General features: G+C 43.5%; 1 protein-coding gene across 3 annotated transcripts in view; it reads right to left on the reverse strand.

The window, feature by feature from the left end:
• The window catches only part of plppr2a (phospholipid phosphatase related 2a), a 51,033-nt gene that overhangs the window by 18,179 nt on the left and 12,785 nt on the right, over positions 1 to 20,069 (reverse strand). For all 3 annotated transcript variants that reach the window (XM_036938536.2, XM_021625030.3, XM_036938535.2), the window contains exon 3: positions 10,814 to 11,002. In XM_036938536.2, coding sequence (XP_036794431.1) covers positions 10,814 to 11,002 — 189 coding nt within the window. The remainder of the gene's footprint in view (positions 1 to 10,813; positions 11,003 to 20,069) is intronic.

The following is a 20,069-nucleotide window of genomic DNA, read 5'->3' on the forward strand; positions in this document are numbered from 1 at the left end:
CACCATCTCTTTCTGTGCCTCCACACTCAATATTTCTCTATCCCCTCCCTGTATTTCATCATCTGATACTCTTCTCACATTTCTCAATTTGTCATTTCACCCTTGGCACTCCTCATTTACCCCCTCCACACCCCTTGCTTACCTCCTCCTCCTCTGCACCCCTCCCTTACATTCTCCTCCTCCTCCTCTGCACCCCTCCCTTACATTCTCCTCCTCCTCCTCTGCACCCCTCCCTTACATTCTCCTCCTCCTCCTCTGCACCCCTCTCTTAACCCCTCCTCCCCATCGGCACCCCTCCTTCACCTCGTCCTTCCCTGAAGCAGTTCACAGCGGCCCAAGCGACAACAGTGACTCTTTCTAGACACATATGGTCCCATGGCAGAGAAGAGACACAGCCAACACGTCCCCCTGGAGACCACCCTGCCATCTGCATCTGTGTGTGTGTGTGTGTGTGTGTGTGCGCTCATTTGCACTCCAGTTGTCCTTCATTTGATCCTTTCTGTCTTTCTTACTTTCTGGACCCAAAATCCAAATTTCAGTATGTATCACTATGATTAAAAGGTAGTCAAATAATTCTTATAGAATTACTCTTATAGAATTTCCACGTTGGGATATTGGACATTTTATTTGCATTTTATTGGATAATACCTTGTTTTTAACCAGGACAGAATCATTTATAACTTACTTTTTCTGACATAATAGAGGTATGACGGCTGCGTGGTCTCATGGTGTTTATACTTGTGCACTATTGTTTGTACAGATGAACGTGGTACCTTCAGGCATTTGGAAATTGCTCCCAAGGATGAACCAGACTTGTGGAAGTCTACAGTTCTTTTCTGAGGTCTTGGCTGATTTCCCATGATGTCAAGCAAAGAGGCACTGAGTTTGAAGGTAGGCCTTGAAATACATCAACAGGTACACCTGCAATTGACTCAAATTATGTCAATTAGCCTATCAGAAGCTTCTAAAGCCATGACATAATTTTCTGGAATTTTCCAAGCTGTTTAAAGGCACAGGCAACTTAGTGTATGTAAACTTCTGACCCAGTGGAATTATGATACAATGATTTATAAGTGAAATAATCTGTCTGTAAACAATTGTTGGAAAAATTACTTGTGTCATGCACAAAGTAGGTGTTCTAACCGACTTGCCAAAACTATAGTTTGTTAACAAGACATTTGTGGAGTGGTTGAAAAACTCCTTTTAATGACTCCAACCTAAGTGTAAGTAAACTTCTGACTTCAACTGTATATGGGGGATACAACCATCCCAGCTCTGCAAATTTTGCTGTGAAGAGACAGAATTATTAGATAAATTGTTTTGGTACTGTCCATATGTAGCTTGTTTTTGGTTGCAGGTTCAGAAATGGCTGATTAATTGCAATACCTGGAGCTAACTCTGCAAATAGCACTGCTGGGTGATTTAAAAGTCATAGTCAGTAGATCAATATAGTAATACTCTCAGCAAAAATGTTTATCTTTAATTTACTATCTGTAGAAACTATGAGAATAGAAAGGGTCAGAATTTTTGTGAAACAGCACAATGGAAAAATAGAAATAGAAATATCAAAACTGTATGGTGTTCAGAGATAGATGAAGGATAGCTGAAGGATGGTACTAAAAACAAGCAAAAAAACTATTGTAAAATATACTGTGTCTGTAAAATGCATGTACAATGCCTTCGGAAAGTATTCACTCTTTTTGTTACGTTACAGCCTTATTCTAAAATGGATCAAATTGCTTGATACCCCATTTTCACAAAGAAAAGGTAGGTTTTTAGACATTTGTTAATGCATGATTATTATTATTTTTTTATCACATTTACATACGAATTCAGACCCTTTACTCAGTACTTTGTTGAAGCACCTTTGGTAGTGATTACAGCATAGAGTCTTCTTGGGTATGACGCTACAAGCTTTGCACACCTGTATTTGGGGAGTTTCTCCCATTCTTCTCTGCAGATCCTCTCAAGCTCTGTCAGGTTGGATGGGGAGAGTTGCTGCACAGCTATTTTCAGGACTCTCCGGAGATGTTCGATCGGGTTCAAGTCCGGGCTCTGGCTGGGCCACTCAAGGACATTCAGATACTCGTCCCAAAGCCACTCCTGCGTTGTCTTGGCTGTATTCTTAGGGTTGTTGTCCTGTTGGAAGGTGAACCTTAATCCTCAGTCTGAGGTCCTTAGCACTCTGGAACAGGTTTTCATCAAGGATCGCTCTGTACTTTTCTATGTTAATCTTTGCCTCGATCCTGACTAGTCTCCCAGTCCCTGCTGTTGAAAAACATCCCCACAGCATGATGCTGCAACCACCATGCTTCACCGTAGGGATGGTGCCAGGTTTCCTCCAGACGTGACGCTTGGCATTAAGGCCAAAGATTCTTGTTTCTCATGTTCTGAAAGTCTTTATGTGCCTTTTGGCAAACTCCAAGCGGGCTGTCATGTGTATTTTACTGAGGAGTGCTTCCGCCTAACCACTACTATAAAGGCCTGATTGGTGGAGTGCTGCAGAAGATGGTTGTCCTTCTGGAAGGTTCTCCCATCTCCACAAAGGAACAGAAGATCGAGCTCTGTCAGACTGACCATCAGGTTCTTGGTCACCTCCCTGACCAAGGTCCTTCTCCCCGATTGCTCAACTTGGCCGGGCGGCCAGCTCTAGGAAGAGTCTTGGTGGTTCTAAACTTCTTCCATTTAAGAACGATGGAGGCCACTGTGTTCTTGGGGACCTTCAAGGCTGCAGACATTTTTTGGTACCCTTCCCCACATCTGTGCTTCGATGCAATCCGGTCTCGGATCTCTACGGACAATACCTTCAACCTCATGGCTTGGTTTTTGCTCTGACATGAACTGTCAACTGTGGGACCTTATATAGACAGGTGTGTGCCTTTCCAAATCATGTCCAATCAATTGAATTTACCACAGGTGGACTCCAATCAAGTTGTAGAAACATCTCAAGGATGTTCAATGCAAACAGGATGCACATGAGCTCATAGCAAAGGGTCTGAATACTTATGTAAATACGTTTTTTTGCTTTTAATACATTTGCAAAAATGTCTAAAGACCTGTTTTCGATTTGTCATTATGGGGTATTGTGTGTAGATTGCTGAGGATTAAAAAAAAAACAATTTTAGAATAAGGCTATAAGGTAACTTAATGTGGAAAAACACCAGTCTCATCGTCAACAGCGAAGAGGCGACTCCGGGATGCTGGACTTCGAGTTCCTCTGTCCAGTGTCTGTGTTATTTTGCCCATCTTAATCTTTTCTTTTTATTGGCCAGTCTGAGATATGGCTTTTTCTTTGCAACTCTGCCTAGAAGGCCAGCATCCTGGAGTCGCCTCTTCACTGTTGACGTTGAGACTGGTGTTTTGCGGGTACTATTTAATGAAGCTGCCAGTTGAGGACTTATGAGGTGTCTGTTTCTCAAACTAGACACTCTAATGTACTTGTCCTCTTGCTCAGTTGTGCACCGGGGCCTTCATTTCTCAGAACAAGAACATACTGACGAGTTTCAGAAGAATGTTCTTTGTTTCTGGCCATTTTGAGCCTGTAATCAAACCCACAAATACTGATGCTCCAGATACTCAATTAGTCTATAGAAGGCCAGTTTTATTGCTTCTTTAATCAGAACAACAGTTTTTAGCTATGCTAACATAACTTCAAAGGGGTTTTCATAATGAACAATTAGCCCTTTAAAATGATTAACTTGGATTAACTAACACCACGTGCTATTGGAACACAGGAGTGATGGTTTCTGATAATGGGCCTCTGTACACCTATGTAGATATTCCATAATAACATCAGCCATTTCCAGCTACAATAGGCATTTACAACATTAACAATGTCTACACTGTATTTCTGATAAATTTGATGTTATTTCAATGGACAAAAAATGTGCTTTTCTTTCAAAAACAAGGACATTTCTAAGTGACCCCAAACTTTTTAACAGTAGTGTATATATTTACAAAAAATATATATGGGGGATTGGAAATTATGCAGACAATTACATTGATGGAAGCCACAATCTTAAAAATTAAAGCTGATCTACCCCACCGCCACCCCTCCCAGCCTCTGAGCAGCAGGGAGACGCAGGAGAGAAAACATCTTCTTGTTGTGCCAGCTCAGCGTGTCTGGTCTCCGGTACGCCGTTTAGGCCCAGGGTATCCTGCGCCAGCTCAGCGTGTCTGGTCTCCGGTACGCCGTTTAGGCCCAGGGTAACCTGCGCCAGCTCAGCGTGTCTGGTCTCCGGTACGCCGTTTAGGCCCAGGGTATCCTGCACCAGCTCAGCGTGTCTGGTCTCCGGTACGCCATTTAGGCCCAGGGTATCCTGCGCCAGCTCAGCGTGTCTGGTCTCCGGTACGCCATTTAGGCCCAGGGTATCCTGCGCCAGCTCAGCGTGTCTGGTCTCCGGTACGCCGTTTAGGCCCAGGGTATCCTGCGCCAGCTCTGCGTGCTCCGGGGTGCTGGGAGGGTGCAGTGCGTCCTATTCCTGCGCTCCGCCCGTGCCGGGCAAATGTGGGCATTGAGCCTAAGGGAGAGGTGCGAGTAGTGTGCACCAGATCTCCAGTGTCATGTTCTGACCTTAGTTCCTTTTTTATGTCTCTGTGTTAGGTTGGTCAGGGCGTGAGTTGGGGTGGGTAGTCTGTTCTTTTTTCTATGTTATATTTCTATCTGTTTGGCCTAGTATGGTTCTCAATCAGAGGCAGGTGTCGTTCGTTGTCTCTGATTGAGAATCATACTTAGGTAGCCTGTTTTCCCCATTTTGGTTGTGGGTGTTTCATTTCTGTTTAGTGTCTGTTCACCTGGCAGAACTGTTTTGTTTTCTCTTCGTTGTTATTTTGTGTAGTGTTCAGTTTTTCTATTAAAATATGACGAACACTTACCACGCTGCATTTTGGTCCTCCTCTCCTTCCAACTTTTCTGTCTGCCAGTTGGATCATGTGCATGAGATCTCACTTCGACTTGGCCTGATGGAACTGTACTGAGCAAGCAGTTCTAGAGCTCACCGATAGAGCTGGCATCTACCTCCATTTCTAAAGGCTAACTGTTAAGAGACGCTAATCTTAGATGACATCTTACTTACACGATCCCTTATTACTTTGATGTCACTAAAGTAGGGGTATAGATAAGAAATGACATAGTAACTGGTAGCTCTTATCCAGGTTTCCCCAACTGGCAACCCTGTGCCAATTTGGGCCATTTTCTGACAAATAAAAAGTATGTTTTTTAATTACATTTGTATTATTTATCATGTTCATTGTTGGACATAAAATACTGTATAAGCACCAGGAAATCAGCTCCAAGTGATTTTAATTTCGGAAATCTGTTCCAAGTATTCCCAAGAATAACAGAGAGGCACGTGATCGTATAAACATGTAAGTAAGGTTTGAAATTATTATGTTTTAGTCAAATATTAATTCTGTTTGGGCTTCTTGCAGTTCATTTGTAGTCTACAAATTATTTGTAATTATGTTCCGACCCCACGACCATCCACTCAAGAAAAAAACATTGCCCATGGCTGAATCTAGTTGACTATCCCTGTTCTAGTCTATTTTAAACACAGACGGAGGAGTCAAAAGACTCTTGTTTCTCTTCCATTAGGGCTACCTGTCATCCCCATTACCCTTTCCTGATATGAAGAGACTGGATGGGCAGACGTGCTATGGTATGAGCCTATTTGCTATAAAAACCAAGGACTGCTAGTGTGAATTCCTCAGGTTCCTGTTAGATTCAGCCTCTCCTCAATGAGACACACATAATGGGCACTAAGCACATCGTTTCCATCTGTTCTGTCCTCTCAGATAACTGTTGGAGTAGAAGAGGATGATTTACCACGGTAGAGTATTGGGATTCACCCCAGATTCAGTATTTCTCTCATAGGCCTACAATACAGTATATGCTGGAAAAGTATTCTCTGGTGAGCAGGTTTGGTAGGCCAAGTGGTAGTCCATTAAGGCTGAAGTGAGAGGGCCATCCAGAGGAGCCATCTCTTTATCTAGGCAGAGATTTTGATGGGGGGAATTTATAAAGGACTCTTGGGGATGATGCGTTAGATCTCACTACATCTCTGCATGACAATGTGGACACACACATACACACACTCATCAACTGTCAGATAGAATCTACGATAAGACATGTTCTCTCAGGTCAGCCCGCTCCTCTGCACACGCCACTGGCTTCCAGTCATAGCTCGCATCCCCTACAAGACCATGGTGCTTACCCACGGACCAGCAAGAGGAACTGCCCCTCCCTACCTTTAGGCTGTGCTCAAACCCTACACCCCAATCCAAGCCACCTCAGGTCTCTTGGCCCTCCCGCCCCTACGGGGGGCAGCTCCCGCTCAGCCCAGTCCAAGCTCTTCTCTGTCCTGGCACATCTTTCGAAAACATTTGAAACCCTGCCTCTTCAAACATTTTCTTAAATAATCATCCTCCTCACCTCGACCCTGCCCCCCCCCAAAAAACTAAATAAAAAACATAAACAGCAGTTGACCCCGCCTTTCTAGCTCTGACTCTACAAATAGCTACGTTATTGAGGAAAGTGTTAATTTTTATGCCTGTGATATGTGATTGTCCCACCTATCTATCTTAAGATGAATGCACTAACTGTAAGTTGCCAATTGACTAAAATGTAAAATGTAATTAAGCCTCAGACCTACTTCTAAGATTCCCTACAAATAAACCAAACTCAAGTGTGTGTGCATGCGCTTGCTTGCATGTGTGTGACGATCTGCGTGTGGAGCGGGGTCCACAGTAACTGCAAATGCAGCAACAGCCTTGGGGTAAAAGCCCACAGTATCCTACTGGATGGAATGCATTAATATATAAATAAATGCAGCAACAGCCTTGGGGTAAAAGCCCACAGTATCCTACTGGATGGAATGCATTAATATATAAATAAATGCAGCTGTCTTTTTAAAGTTCACTTGTTTTTCTGGAATAATTCAGTTGACACACACACACACACACACACACACGCACACACACACACACGCACGCGCACGTACACACAAACACACACACAAACACAAAAGCAGTGTTTTTGAGATAACATTGAATCAAAAGCCAGCATCAGAATGACGTCACTCCAGCTGAATGTAAACTCCATGGGGTCTGGCTCCCTGCAGGGAATCAGCTCTGCTTCTGTGTAAAGCAGAGTTTCCCAACCCTGGTCCTCCAGTACACCCAACAGTACACATTTTTATTGCAACCCTTGACAAGCATACTTGATTCAACTTGTCAATTGATCACCAAGCCCTAGATGAATTGAATGAGATGTGTTTGTCAAAGGGCTACAGCAAAAATGTGTACTGTTGGAGTTGGAAAACACTGGTGTAGAGCATACTGTCATCCTGAGCGGAGCAGTGGTCTAAGGCACTGCACTGTAGTGCTAGAGGTGTCACTACAGACCCTGGTTCAATCCCAGGCTGTATCACAACTGGCCGTCATCAGGAATCCCATAGGGCAGTGCACAATTGGCCCAGTGTCATTTGGGTTAGGGTAAGGTTTGGCCGGGGTAGGCAGTCATTGTAAAATAAGAATTTGTTCCGCTAGCGATAACATTCCGCTGAAAAGGCGAAATTCAAAACTATTTATTTTGAAATATGTAACTTTCCCACATTAACAAGTCCAATAAAGCAAATGAAAGATAAACTTCTTGTTAATCTACCTATCGTGTCCGATTTCAAAAAGGCTTTACAGCGAAAGCACAACATATGAATATGTTAGGTCAGAGCCAAGTCAAAAAAACACACAGCCATTTTTTCCAGCCAAAGATAGGAGTCACAAAAAGCAGAAAATGAATCACTAACCTTTGATAGTTTTTCAGATGACACTCATAGGACATCATGTTACACTATTAGATGTATGTTTTTTTTCCGATAATGTGCATATTTATATCCAAAAATCTCAGCTTTGATTCCAAAACATCCGGTGATTTTGCAGAAATACTCATAATAAACATTGATAAAAGATACAAGTGTTATTCACAGAATTAAAGATAGACTTCTCCTTATTGCAACCTCTGGGTCAGATTTTTTTTAAACTTTACGGAAAAAGCATAATCTGAGTGCGGCGCTCAGAGCCCAATCCAGCCAAAGAAATATCCGCCATGTTGGAGTCAACAGAAGTCAGAAATAACATGATAAATATTCACTTACCTTTGATGATCTTCATCAGAAGGCACTCTCAGGAATCCCAGTTTGACAATAAATGGCTGATTTGTTCAATAAAGTTTCATAAAGTCCATCATTTATGTCCAAATATCCACTTGTTGTTCACTTCTTGTTGTTCAGCCCAGTAATCCATCTTCATGAGGCGCGAGCACCATGTCCAGACGAAAACTCTAAAAGTTCCATTACAGGTCGTAGAAACAAGTCAAACTATGTATGGAATCAATCTTTAGGATGTTTTTAACATAAATCATCAACCAGAGAATTCCATTGTCTGAAGAAAAGCACTGGAACGAGAGCTAACTCTGTCGGGACCGCGCGTCACGAGCCTGAGACACTCTGCCAGACGCATGATTCATTCAGCTCCCATTCCCCCCTCCTTTATAGCAAAAGCCTGAAACAAGTTTCTAAAGACGGTTGACATCTAGTGGAAGCCTTAGGAAGTGCAACTTGACCCCATAGACACTGTGTATTCAGTAGGCCAAGCTTTGAAAAACTACAAACCTCAGATTTCCCACTTCCTGGTTTTGATTTTTCTCAGGTTTTCGCCTGACATTTGAGTTCTGTTATACTCACAGACATCATCCAAACAGTTTTAGAAACTTCAGAGTGTTTTCTATCCGATACTAATAATAATATGCATATATTAGCATCTGGAACAGAGTAAGAGGCAGTTCACTCTGGGCATGCTATTCATCCAAAAGTGAAAATGCTGCCCACTATCCCAAAAAGGTTTAACTGACTTGCCTAGTTAAATAAAAAATCAAAATAAATTATCTCAGTGTGATAACACTGGTGTAGAGGTTCCTGTCTTTACCTCAGCGTGATAACACTGGTGTAGAGGTTCCTGTCTTTACCTCAGCTTGATAACACTGGTCTAGAGGATCCTGTCATTACCTCAGTGTGATAACACTGGTGTAGAGGTTCCTGTCTTTACCTCAGCGTGATAACACTGGTCTAGAGGATCCTGTCATTACCTCAGCGTGATATCAACTGCTGCCCATTCATCATCCACCCTCACAATTGTTTTTCACACTTTTTCCTAGATCACTTACAAACCTTTTCTAGTAGAGCCCACTGGATGCTGACACTACATCATCACGATGTCATTTCTACAAATACTAGGTCTAACCACTGGACTGGTGACCACCAGACACTCGGGACAAAGTTCCAACACGGTGTTGTACATAAAACAGCTATGAGATCTGTGACCGGATCACCATACAGGGCCATCATACAGTAGTACTTCATACACAATGCAGCATTCTGAGGAAAGGGGTCAATTATCAACAAGCGGCAACTGAAAAGTCACAGACGAGGCGTGAAAGTGGCCAAACCCTCTTTGTTCTGTGTGGATACTGTTGGCCTCTAAGCAGGGAACTGGCTCCTAATGCAGAGCTGAGATGTCAAAGGATAACTGACTACTTTAATTAGGAAAGAAGGGACCCCTGGGAAGATGAGTGAGGAGGATAGTGCCAACTACTAGCCCTGGAGAACTGGCTCTGACCCAAATATACTGGCCAACAAGCAAAGGTAAAGGACTGACTGGTGCACTGTACTGTAGCTGTTGGGAAAAGGGATCAAATGCCTCTAGACTAGAGTCAACAACAAAATGACAGAGGTACTATAGGTGGAAGGTGTCATGAATATGCCTGCCCACTGGTTACGTGTTTGGCCCCTGTCAGTTAAGGTTAGGTCAGGTTTTTGGCTGTGCTCTGATGCAGTGAAATGAAGCTTGACCCAGGTCAAATCTTGGTTAATGCACTTTAAAGCTGTTGTGGTCTTTTATTGTGGTGGTTTTCAGCTAAGGCCGGTATTGTCTGTTGTCTGAAACAAGGAAGCAGGTTTGGCCTGTGTTGTTCAGTGCCAGGTGCTCCATGTTTTACGCCCACTGAATCTCTCACACTGACAGCTCCACAACATTGGTACCCTTCCATCCACATTACCATCTCTTTTCTATCCACCATCTCCGTGGTTCTTTGTCTCTCTTTATTGTCTCATCTTCTCACATCTCCATTCAATTGACCTTTCTGTCTATTACTTTCAAATAAAACCCACTGACCATATCACCCTCACAGCCTCTAAAACGTTGCTGTTTCCATGTTCTGTTTTCTCACTCTCTCGCCAATCGTTTCTCCGACTCTGTTTGTTTCCATTACATATTTACGTGGTGTAACTATCTTCACCCAATCTCTATTTATATCTGTCCATACACAGCTTTCTCCACAAGCCTGAGCTCTCCTCCCTGGCTGGCTGACCACACACACACACACACACACACACACACACACACACCTTTCTGTGACAGGCTCTGAAATGGAGGGAGGGGGCTCCACGTGGCTCACCAATCTGTTCACCATGTCTGTCATAAAGCAGAGATGCACTGGAGATGCTTTGACTCACCAAATGACAGTCAGGATCCAACATTCAGACAAATGATGAATGGTAATATACAGAACCATAGCCCCTCTCCTCCGAAACACAAACAAACACATAGGATCGGGTAAACATACAAAACACATCCAGGTACTCAAACACACCCCCTTGGAATACCACACATACATGCACTCATGCTCTCACTTCCCACACTGACAAGTTGTCTTCATCGACCAGAGCCCCCCCACCCCACAGGATTAACCACATGGTCTTACCGTGAAGCATGGGATGCCTGTAACCAGTGAGTAGACCAGCAGTGGGGGTATCTTGCTGGTTTCATCCGGGCCGGGGTAGGGCTTGGAGAACGTCTTGTCGTAGCAGAAGAAGCCCTGGATGTGCACGGGGAACGTGTCTGTGTACTCAAAGTAGTACGCCAGGAGAACCGTCCCTGCCATGATCACCAGCTGGAAATAGAACATGATCCCCGCGTTAGGCAAGAAGAGGAGGAGGAGGTGGCGGAGGAGAGGAAGGAGGGAGAGTCAAGTCCCGATTCCCCTCATCCACAGAGAGAGGCATAGGAGTGATGGGAGCGAGAGAGAGGTCCGGTGAAGAGATCAATAGAGGCAGAGAGCACCTACTGTAAGCCTGACCAGTGCAGCGGGAGACAGAGAGAGAGTGGAGTACGAGAGAGAGAGAGAGAGAGAAAGCTGGAGGAAGAGAGAGCGAGAGAAGGGAGCATCTACAGGGGAGAGGAGGAAGATGGAATAAAGACAGAATAAATATAATTCTTCTGCAACATGGAGAAAACAAAGAATATCAGAGCGAAAGAGAGACTGGGAGTGAGGAGGGTGAAAAGAGTGTGAGGTAGATGGAGAACTGCTTGCATTGGTATCGGTGCCGGCGCGCCTGAGTCTACTACGGAGGAGCAGTGGGTGTATTTTTGGATGCCGTGTATGAAGAGTAGTGTGAATGTGATCATAAGCATCCTCCAAACCAGTTATATGAGCTGACATCCCCTGTGACATGTTCAAAGTCTGATTCCAGGGTTTTTTCTTATATAGGCAGATCCATGGATATCAGAGATAATAATACACTACTGAGATATCAACTCAATAGCAAGTAGTCCTACAGTTTAAAAACTATATATGAAAATGGTGTCTACATGTAATATTTTCCCACATGTTGAATAGACCAAAATATACTTTTACATTACTTTTTGTTTCACATGGAATATACACTGTACGGTGGAATGGAGCTGCATCTGACTTTGTAACTCAAATAATAACAATACATCTTAGCTGTAAGGCCTCGTTTATCAGGGAAGTGAAGGGATAGTAATAGCCCTTTCCTTCCACTTAGCTAGGGACATGGTGCTGGGTGAGGGGACATGTTTCAGCTTCACACTCCCTTAGGATATTATCCGTGCTCCATCTCCCTCTGACCATAGACACTGCCGACATCTGCGACACACACACACACACACACACACACACACACTAGGGTACTCAGATATTTATATATTTTTTTGTCTTCACTCTCTCTACCCTCCCTTGAGAGAGAGACATGTTATGCCATGAGCGGTTGTCATGGTGAAGATTTTAACGGTAGAGACGAGTTCACAATATTGTGCAATTTCATTTCCTCTCAGCAGGATTTATGAATGCATAAAGTGTGGAGGTATATTGTCCTCATTCAGAATGATTCAAGTGTCACGAACGTTGTTGTAAGAATCGGACCAAGGTGCAGCGTGGTTTGGGTTCATCATCTTTATTTAACGTGAACTGGCAAAAAAAAGAAGAAAGAAATGAATGTGAAGCTACGCAGTGCTCAAGGAAACTATACACAAACAAGATCCCACACCAAACAGGTGGGAAAAGGCTGCCTAAGTATGATCCCCAATCAGAGACAACGATAGACAGCTGCCTCTGATTGGGAACCATACCAGGCCAACCTAGAAATAAAGAAACTAGAATGCCCACCGTAGTCACACCCCGACCTAACCAAAATAGAGAATAAAACATCCAAGGTCAGGACGTGACATCAAGGGAGATCATTGTAAGAGTAATGAAGAACTAATGATGACCAGCAGCATCACTGAAAGATACATAAGAGCTAAACATATACTTTATAATTGGCGTTATATTAAATTATACTGTTTATTAACTGTATGTTCTATCCTGACAATGAGTATGCGGAGTAGGTTTATGTTTAAGTAACACATCTGCAATACTGTAGGCTATTCCAGATACAACATTATCTTATCAACAATGATACCCAAAGCCCCTGATTTATCACATTCCAAGCTAATGTGATTCTCTCTTTGTGTATCTTTATCCCCAACAGCCTAGAGAGAAACAGAGATATTTTGAAGTAGGAGTGAGTCATATCATTTCCCCGTACCATTATTTTACATATGATCTGGGAGGGATCTGGGTTGGATTTGAATCATTACATTCTGAGAACTGTCCATCTCACAGTAATGCATTTTAAAGAGATCTGAGATAATGTATGGCATTGTGTTATTAGCAGTACATTGTTCAATAAGACACAGTAACAGTAGTGAGGACATTATGCCCATTCAGGTGGCCTCTTGTCCAAATCCAGTTGTGGGTTTGTTGTTTTTTGTGCCAGTCTCACTTTCATCTGACTCGTTGGACAGGTGATGTTCAGACACATTATTTACACCCTGACACCTCCTCAACCTCCCTCTGCTTCTCTCTCTCTCTGTCTCTCTCGTCCTCCCTCTCTCACACTCTATCACTGTCTACAGTATATCTCTCTCTCACGCACACCAATGTGCTTGTATCTGACTGGTCCAGCTGTGCTGCTGTCAGAACTCATGTCAACCAATCCCTGGTCAGTCATAATTCCTAACCTGTGATGGTCACAAGGTGAAACAGTACTGGCAGTACTGTTTACAATGTGGGCCGGTCCCTTTTAATATCAACCAGTATGGAAAAAAATCCTTTAAAAGGGGCAGAATAGTAAATAATAATAATAATAATAATAATTTAAAAAAAATACCTGATATTTCAACTCTATGAGGTCAAAATAACACTGACATTGTGAAAATGATAATGTACTTATTGTGTAAGAGCTGTTTTTAAAAAAAAACATGAAATTTCAGCCTGTTCAGTTAGGATGGTGTTTTTTAATTTTCTTATTTTACAGGAAATGAGGGTTCCTCTAGCCTGGAGGAGGAACTTGCCCACTGCAGAGTGACAGGCACCTCTTCTCCTCTATTCTAAGATCATTAAGTGTTAATTGACGTGGAGTTAGCTGAGGACCACCCGCAGAGCACAGCGCCCCACACCCGTCCAACTAGAACGCTCTTCCTTTATTCTTAGTCACACACTTCTGGGTCGTGGCCAGGGACTAATGTGATGATGGATGTCAAAACAGTTTGTCCTCTTCATTTCCTTCAAGGTAATTTAAGTTATTTAAGCATGTTTCATAAGACTGAATATTTTAAAAGCAATACATTTGAAACTATTCTGTTTCCGAGCCTAAGCAAGTGGACATTCGCTCAGGCATCCTGACTGTGGTTATACAGTTATACAACTATGTTCTCCTGATCAGGTGTTTTGCAGGGAGCTATTGTGCTAGCTAGTCCCACTTTAGTGTTGTTCTAGCGCTGTTATGTGTTGTTTGTGGTGGAATCGTTTCAAAGTCACCTGCATCCCTCGCAGAGAGATACTTACACAGGGGGAGATAATTGTCATTACCTTCAATGACCACAGTTTGAGTAGCAGTCGTGACACCAACACTGCTGAACACAGTTACCTCGCTGTTCACCTTTGCAGCAAAGGCTGGCATGTCATACACCTCCTCACAGCACCAGTATTCAAAATGACACAGACAGGAAGCAATTTTGCCCTTTTCTGAAATTACTGTTCCACCTCCTTGCTTAAGTATGACGTTAGGAATTTCACATTGTGTGTATATCTTTTCCTTTCAACATGTCACATTTTATGTCCTGTCTTTCTTCATTTTCCTCAAATCTTAACCTTTACCTTCGCCTCTCTCAAACCCCTGATTCACCTCCTAAAACGATCTTTCGCTCTTTCTCCCCTCAGTCTCCCCTTAGGGTTTATTGTTCTCCACGTCTCCTCCCCTCGTATTTTCCCAGCTGTTCTCTAACATGGAATGTTTTAACTCTGGTGAATATTTCATAGCTGTACATCTGTGTTTACAAGTTCAGGACAGACCAGAAAGACAAAGTTCTTGAAGACACCATTTAGACTAAGCCACTAAACTCAGGGAATACTCCATCCCTTTCACCCCAAGCTTCCAGATAAAACATGTATCATAATCCTAACTCCACATCCTAATCCTAATCCTTGGGTGTAATCCTAAATCTTTTCTTTTGCCCCTTTCATTAAAAAAAATATTGTAATCCATGTTTCCTATAATACTGACACAAGAACTCAGATCTCAGATCAAGACTGGGTTGGTAAGGGCACGCTGTTGACACTGAATGTACAAAACATTAGGAACACCTTACTAATACTGAGTCACACCTCCTTTTGCCCTCAGAAAGCCTTGATTCGTTGGGCCATGGACTCTACAAGGTGTCGAAAGGGTTCCACAGGGATGCTGGCCCATTTTGACACCAAGTTGTGCTTCCCACAGTTGTGTCAAGTTGGCTAGATGTTATTTGGGTGGTGGACCATTCTTGGTACACACGAGAAATGGTTGAGAGTGAAAAACCCAGCAGCACTGCAGTTCTTGACACACTCAAACTGGCACGCCTAGCACCTGCCTGGTTCAAAGGCACTTACACATTTTGTCTTGCCCATTCACCCTCTGAATGGCACACATACACAATCCATGTCTCAAGGCTTAAACATCCTTCTTTAACCTGTCTCCTCCCCTTCATCTACACTGATTAAAGTGGGTTTAACAAGTGGCATCGATAAGGGATCATAGCTTTCACCTGGATTCACCTGGTCAGTCTACAGTATGTCATGGAAAGAGCAGGTGTTCCTAATGTTCCTAATGTACACTCAGTGTATCTCCCTAAAGAGTACATAATATACTATTCCTGACCTGTGTGCCTGCCATTCATGTGTAAGCAGGCCTGTAAACAACCTATGTCATGTATGTTAAATGATGATTTGTGAATGTTATGGGGGATTCCATATGTAGGATCTTAATTTGAGTCTGTTTTCTGCAGCAGGAAAATAATCCTGCAGCAACAGAAAATGTGAATCATTATGTGGACATTTTTGTAGGGGTTGATGCATTTTTCGTGAGAGAAAATCAATTCTGACATTTCTAAGTGGAAATTACAAACTTTAGAAGCCTTTTTAAAACTCAAATACACTTTGCAAGTTTTAATTTCCTGCTGGGCAGAAACATTCTCAGCAACAAAAATGATGAGGAAATTAAGATCTTACATCTGTAGAGATGCCGTTTGCTTTTCAAAGTGCTTTTCTCTGCCTCCATGTATGATGCATTCTCTCCCTCCATCTTACAGTACACGGTCTAACCTTACTCCATCACTCCAAGCTCTGCTGACAGACCTCACCCCCACTGAAAGGACAACTTTGCAGATGGACTCCCATGCTGAGTGGACAAGAATGTGTAGCGTGATGCTCACTATCACTGACCACCATACTCTAACACAGGGTCAGCTGAAATATTTGTACATAGCTTTGTCTCAACGTACAATATGTTTTTCTCAGGAGGAACAGCCATGTCCCTTGGTGCTGCTAAAGCAGTGTACTCTGAAAGAGCAGTTTTGTGTTTTGCTGGGTGGGGTGTGCGGGTTCAGACGGAGAGCTGGGCACAAGGGCCCACGTCAAACACATGCTGTACATTAAGAGCCCCCAACAGCCTTCCACTCTACTGCCATCACACACGCTACACTGAACCGCCCAGACATGACAGGAGACATGGGGAGAGAGGAGGGGGACTGCCTGGAACAGGTGCAGGACTAGGGGTGGTGGTGGTAGCAGCAGAAGTCCCCTCTCTCCCCCTCTCCCCCCTCCACAGTCACAAACACAACATTCACTATGTGAGGGTAGAGGGCACAATAACAGATGATTTTATGATTCACTAAGTGTGTAGATTAAAGAAAATTCCCTTCAACTTGCTTACCTTACCCTAAGTGCATACAAGTGTTTGTGTGTGTTGGTGTGTGCTGAATCGCATGTTGAGCATGGAGGCTCCTCTGTAACTGACTGTAAAGTGGGCTGGGAGGAGGGCTCAAATGGACGTTGTGTAACCTTTAAAAACACACACCCCTCTCCAGGGTACTGACCAATGCATGTGGAGAAGAGAGATCACTCCTGCCCTCCACACTATAAGACATGATGCAACAACACAGAGAGAGTTGTCACTGGCATCCTCAGTCTAAGGAGTTGGTGCTGCCCTCATTACATAAAACGTACTATACTCTTATTGTGTGTCAACAACCAAATCTCTCCTAGGTAGATGTTGCCATCCATGCAGCTGACAGCAGGTCAGTGTTAATTATAGCTCAGCTACAGACTACAGTAGAGTTGGCAGGGCTGTGGTCTATCCTGATCTCAGGCCTGTGCCAGACGAACAGGTGAGCTGAATGGGAGATTAGTGAGGCTGGAATGGAGATAGCTTTGTTGAAGAAAAATATATGCGTAATTTTCTTCAATCCTTCTCTCTCTTTATCTTCATTTCTTTCATAAGAGCCATCTCAACATCTTTCAGACTCACATGTCGAATAGCTAGCAACATTAGAGGTAATATGTTTTGCTCATTCTGCCAGCCAGAAGCTGATCATGTGACTATTTGACAGCGCAGAAAATAGTCAATAGAAACGTGTGTGTGTGAGAGTGTGAGAGAGTGTGAGTGTGAGAGAGAAACAGACAGAAACAAAGAGAGAAACAGAGAGAGAGAGACGGAGAGAAAGAGAGAGAGAGACAGAGAGACAGAGAGACAGAGAGAGAGAACATGAAAGAGCAAAATAACGGAGATGGAGGAGGTAAAATAGATGGATGAGGAAGGATGGGAGATTAAATGAACAAGAAGTACGTTGTACATTGTTGGGGCCGTACAGATCCCAGTGGTGGGAGGAAGAAAGGAAAGCAGAGGAAGGGGAGGTGTACATGGATGGAGGGAGGAAAGAGAGGAAGGGATGGCGGGGGAGTGGAGGGGACAGGAAAAGAGAAAGGTTGAGAGGGGGTGAGTGAAGAGAGAGGGAGGAGAGTGAAACTGGCATATGAGAGGTACTGTAGCATGGAGAGGTTGGTAGTTTGGCATGCTTTCAGGGCTGTGTGTGTGTGTGTGTGTGTGTGTGTGTGTGTGTGTGTGTGTGTGTGTGAAAAATAGAGAGTGAGAAAGAGATGGAGAGAGAGAGAGAGTAAGAGCGAGAGAGGAAGAGAGAGATGACCGATCTGTGTGAAAGAGTGGAGGAGGGGGAGAGTAGAATGGGTACAAAAGAGAGAGACGTGAGCTGAGCTTAGATCGTCCTCCAGAAAACATCTCTAGGGCTCCTTCTTTAAATATCTCTTTCTCTCTGTTTCTGCTTTTCAATCTTCACTCCCTCTCCCAACCACTCTTTCTTTTCCATGTAACTCTTATCTTAGCCTCTGATTTCCCCCTCTTGTCATGAAATCCCTCTTGCCCTATTTTCAGTATAACTCTTCTTTTGTCCCAGTGATGCCTCTGTCGTACACTATGTGAGGATGGGTGGGGCTGTAAACTGTGTTATAATGGCTGGTAAACAGACCCACAGACCAACACACAGGGGGGCATGAATCACTGGGTGTAAATATTCAGTCAGATCCACACCCCTGCATAGTGTGGGACCAGGGAGGAGACCCTGTACCCACATTACACTGATTACACTGCAAAAACCCATACATTAATGCTACAGCACATATCACAGTACCTGCTTCTTACGAGTGTAGACACACAGCTGCAAAGTATGTGAATGAAGGCTTATACAACCTTTACATTTATAAATCCTTTATAAATATGTAATTACACAGGAATAGCAGTTAAAGCTGCAGTCTACGATGTTGGGTTCTAATTTGAAATGTTGAAATATCATGAGACATATTAACCATATTAGAACTGGGTGTATGGAAATCTACTGAGTGAGAAAGGGGAGTGCAGAAAGTTATGCAGCCAACTGCTTAAGGTGTTTCCACATATTCTATGTTTTGAAACACATTTTATCCCAAATGAGGTATTATAAATGAAACACTAAAAGGATGGGGAACTTTGACAAAGTGATACTAAGAGACCACATTCACAGAAGATTGATTGACAGCTGGCTACAGTGACAGCAGTCACCCACTTCTCTTTCATATCGTCGGAGATCCCTAAAGATTGGAAAGTGGCCGCGGTCATCCCCCTCTTCAAAGGGGGAGACACTCTAGACCCAAACTGTTACAGCTCTATATCTATCCTACAATGCCTTTCTAAAGTCTTCGAAAGCCAAGTTAACAAACAGATCACCGACCATTTAGAATCCCACCGTACCTTCTCCGCTATGCAATCTGGTTTCAGAGCTGGTCATGGGGGCACCTCAGCCATGCTCAAGGTCCTAAACGATATCATAACCGCCATCGATAAAAGACAATACTGTGGAGCCGTATTCATCGACCCGGCCAAGGCTTTTAACTGTCAATCAATCATTCTTATCGACAGACTCAACAGCCTTGGTTTTTTAAATGACTGCCTCGCCTGGTTCACCAACTACTTGTCAGAAAGAGTTCTGTGTGTCAAATTGGAGGGCCTGTTGTCCAGACCTCTGGCAGTCTCTATGGGGGGTACCACAGGGTTCAATTCTCGGGCCGACTCTTTTCTCTGTATATATCAATGATGTCGCTCTTGCTGCTGGTGATTCTCTGATCCACCTCTACGCAGACGACACCATTCGGTATACATCTGGCCCTTCTTTAGACACTGTGTTAACAAACCTCCAGACAAGCTTCAATGCCATACAAAACTCTTTCAGTGGCCTCCAACTGCTCTTAAATGCTAGTAAAACGAAATGCATGCTCTTCAACCAATCGCTGCCCGCACCTGACTAGCATCACTACTCTGGACAGTTCTGACTTAGAATATGTGGACAACTACAAATACCTAGGTGTCTGGTTAGACTGTAATCTCTCCTTCCAGACTCACACTAAATCGAAATTAAATCTAGAATTGGCTTCCTATTTCGCAACAAAGCCTCCTTCACTCATGCTGCCAAACATACCCTCATAAAACTGACTACTCTACAGATCCTTGACTTCGGCTTTGTCACCAAAGCCCCATATACTACCTACCACTGCAACCTGTATGCTCTCGTTGGCTGGCCCTCGCTTCATATTCGTCACCAAACCTACTGGCTCCAGGTCATCTATAAGTCTTTGCTAGGTAAAGCCCCACCTTATCTCAGCTCACTGGTCACCATAGCAGCACCCACTGGTCACCATAGCAGCACGTGCTCCAGCAGGTATATTTCACTGGTCATCCCCAAAGCCAACTCCTCCTTTGGCCACCTTTCCTTCCAGTTCTCTGCTGCCAATAACTGGAACGAATTGCAAAAATCAC

The sequence above is a fragment of the Oncorhynchus mykiss genome, chromosome 12 (assembly GCF_057628025.1).
Source record: "Oncorhynchus mykiss isolate SJ-2025 chromosome 12, ASM5762802v1, whole genome shotgun sequence".
Classification (NCBI taxonomy): domain Eukaryota; kingdom Metazoa; phylum Chordata; class Actinopteri; order Salmoniformes; family Salmonidae; genus Oncorhynchus; species Oncorhynchus mykiss.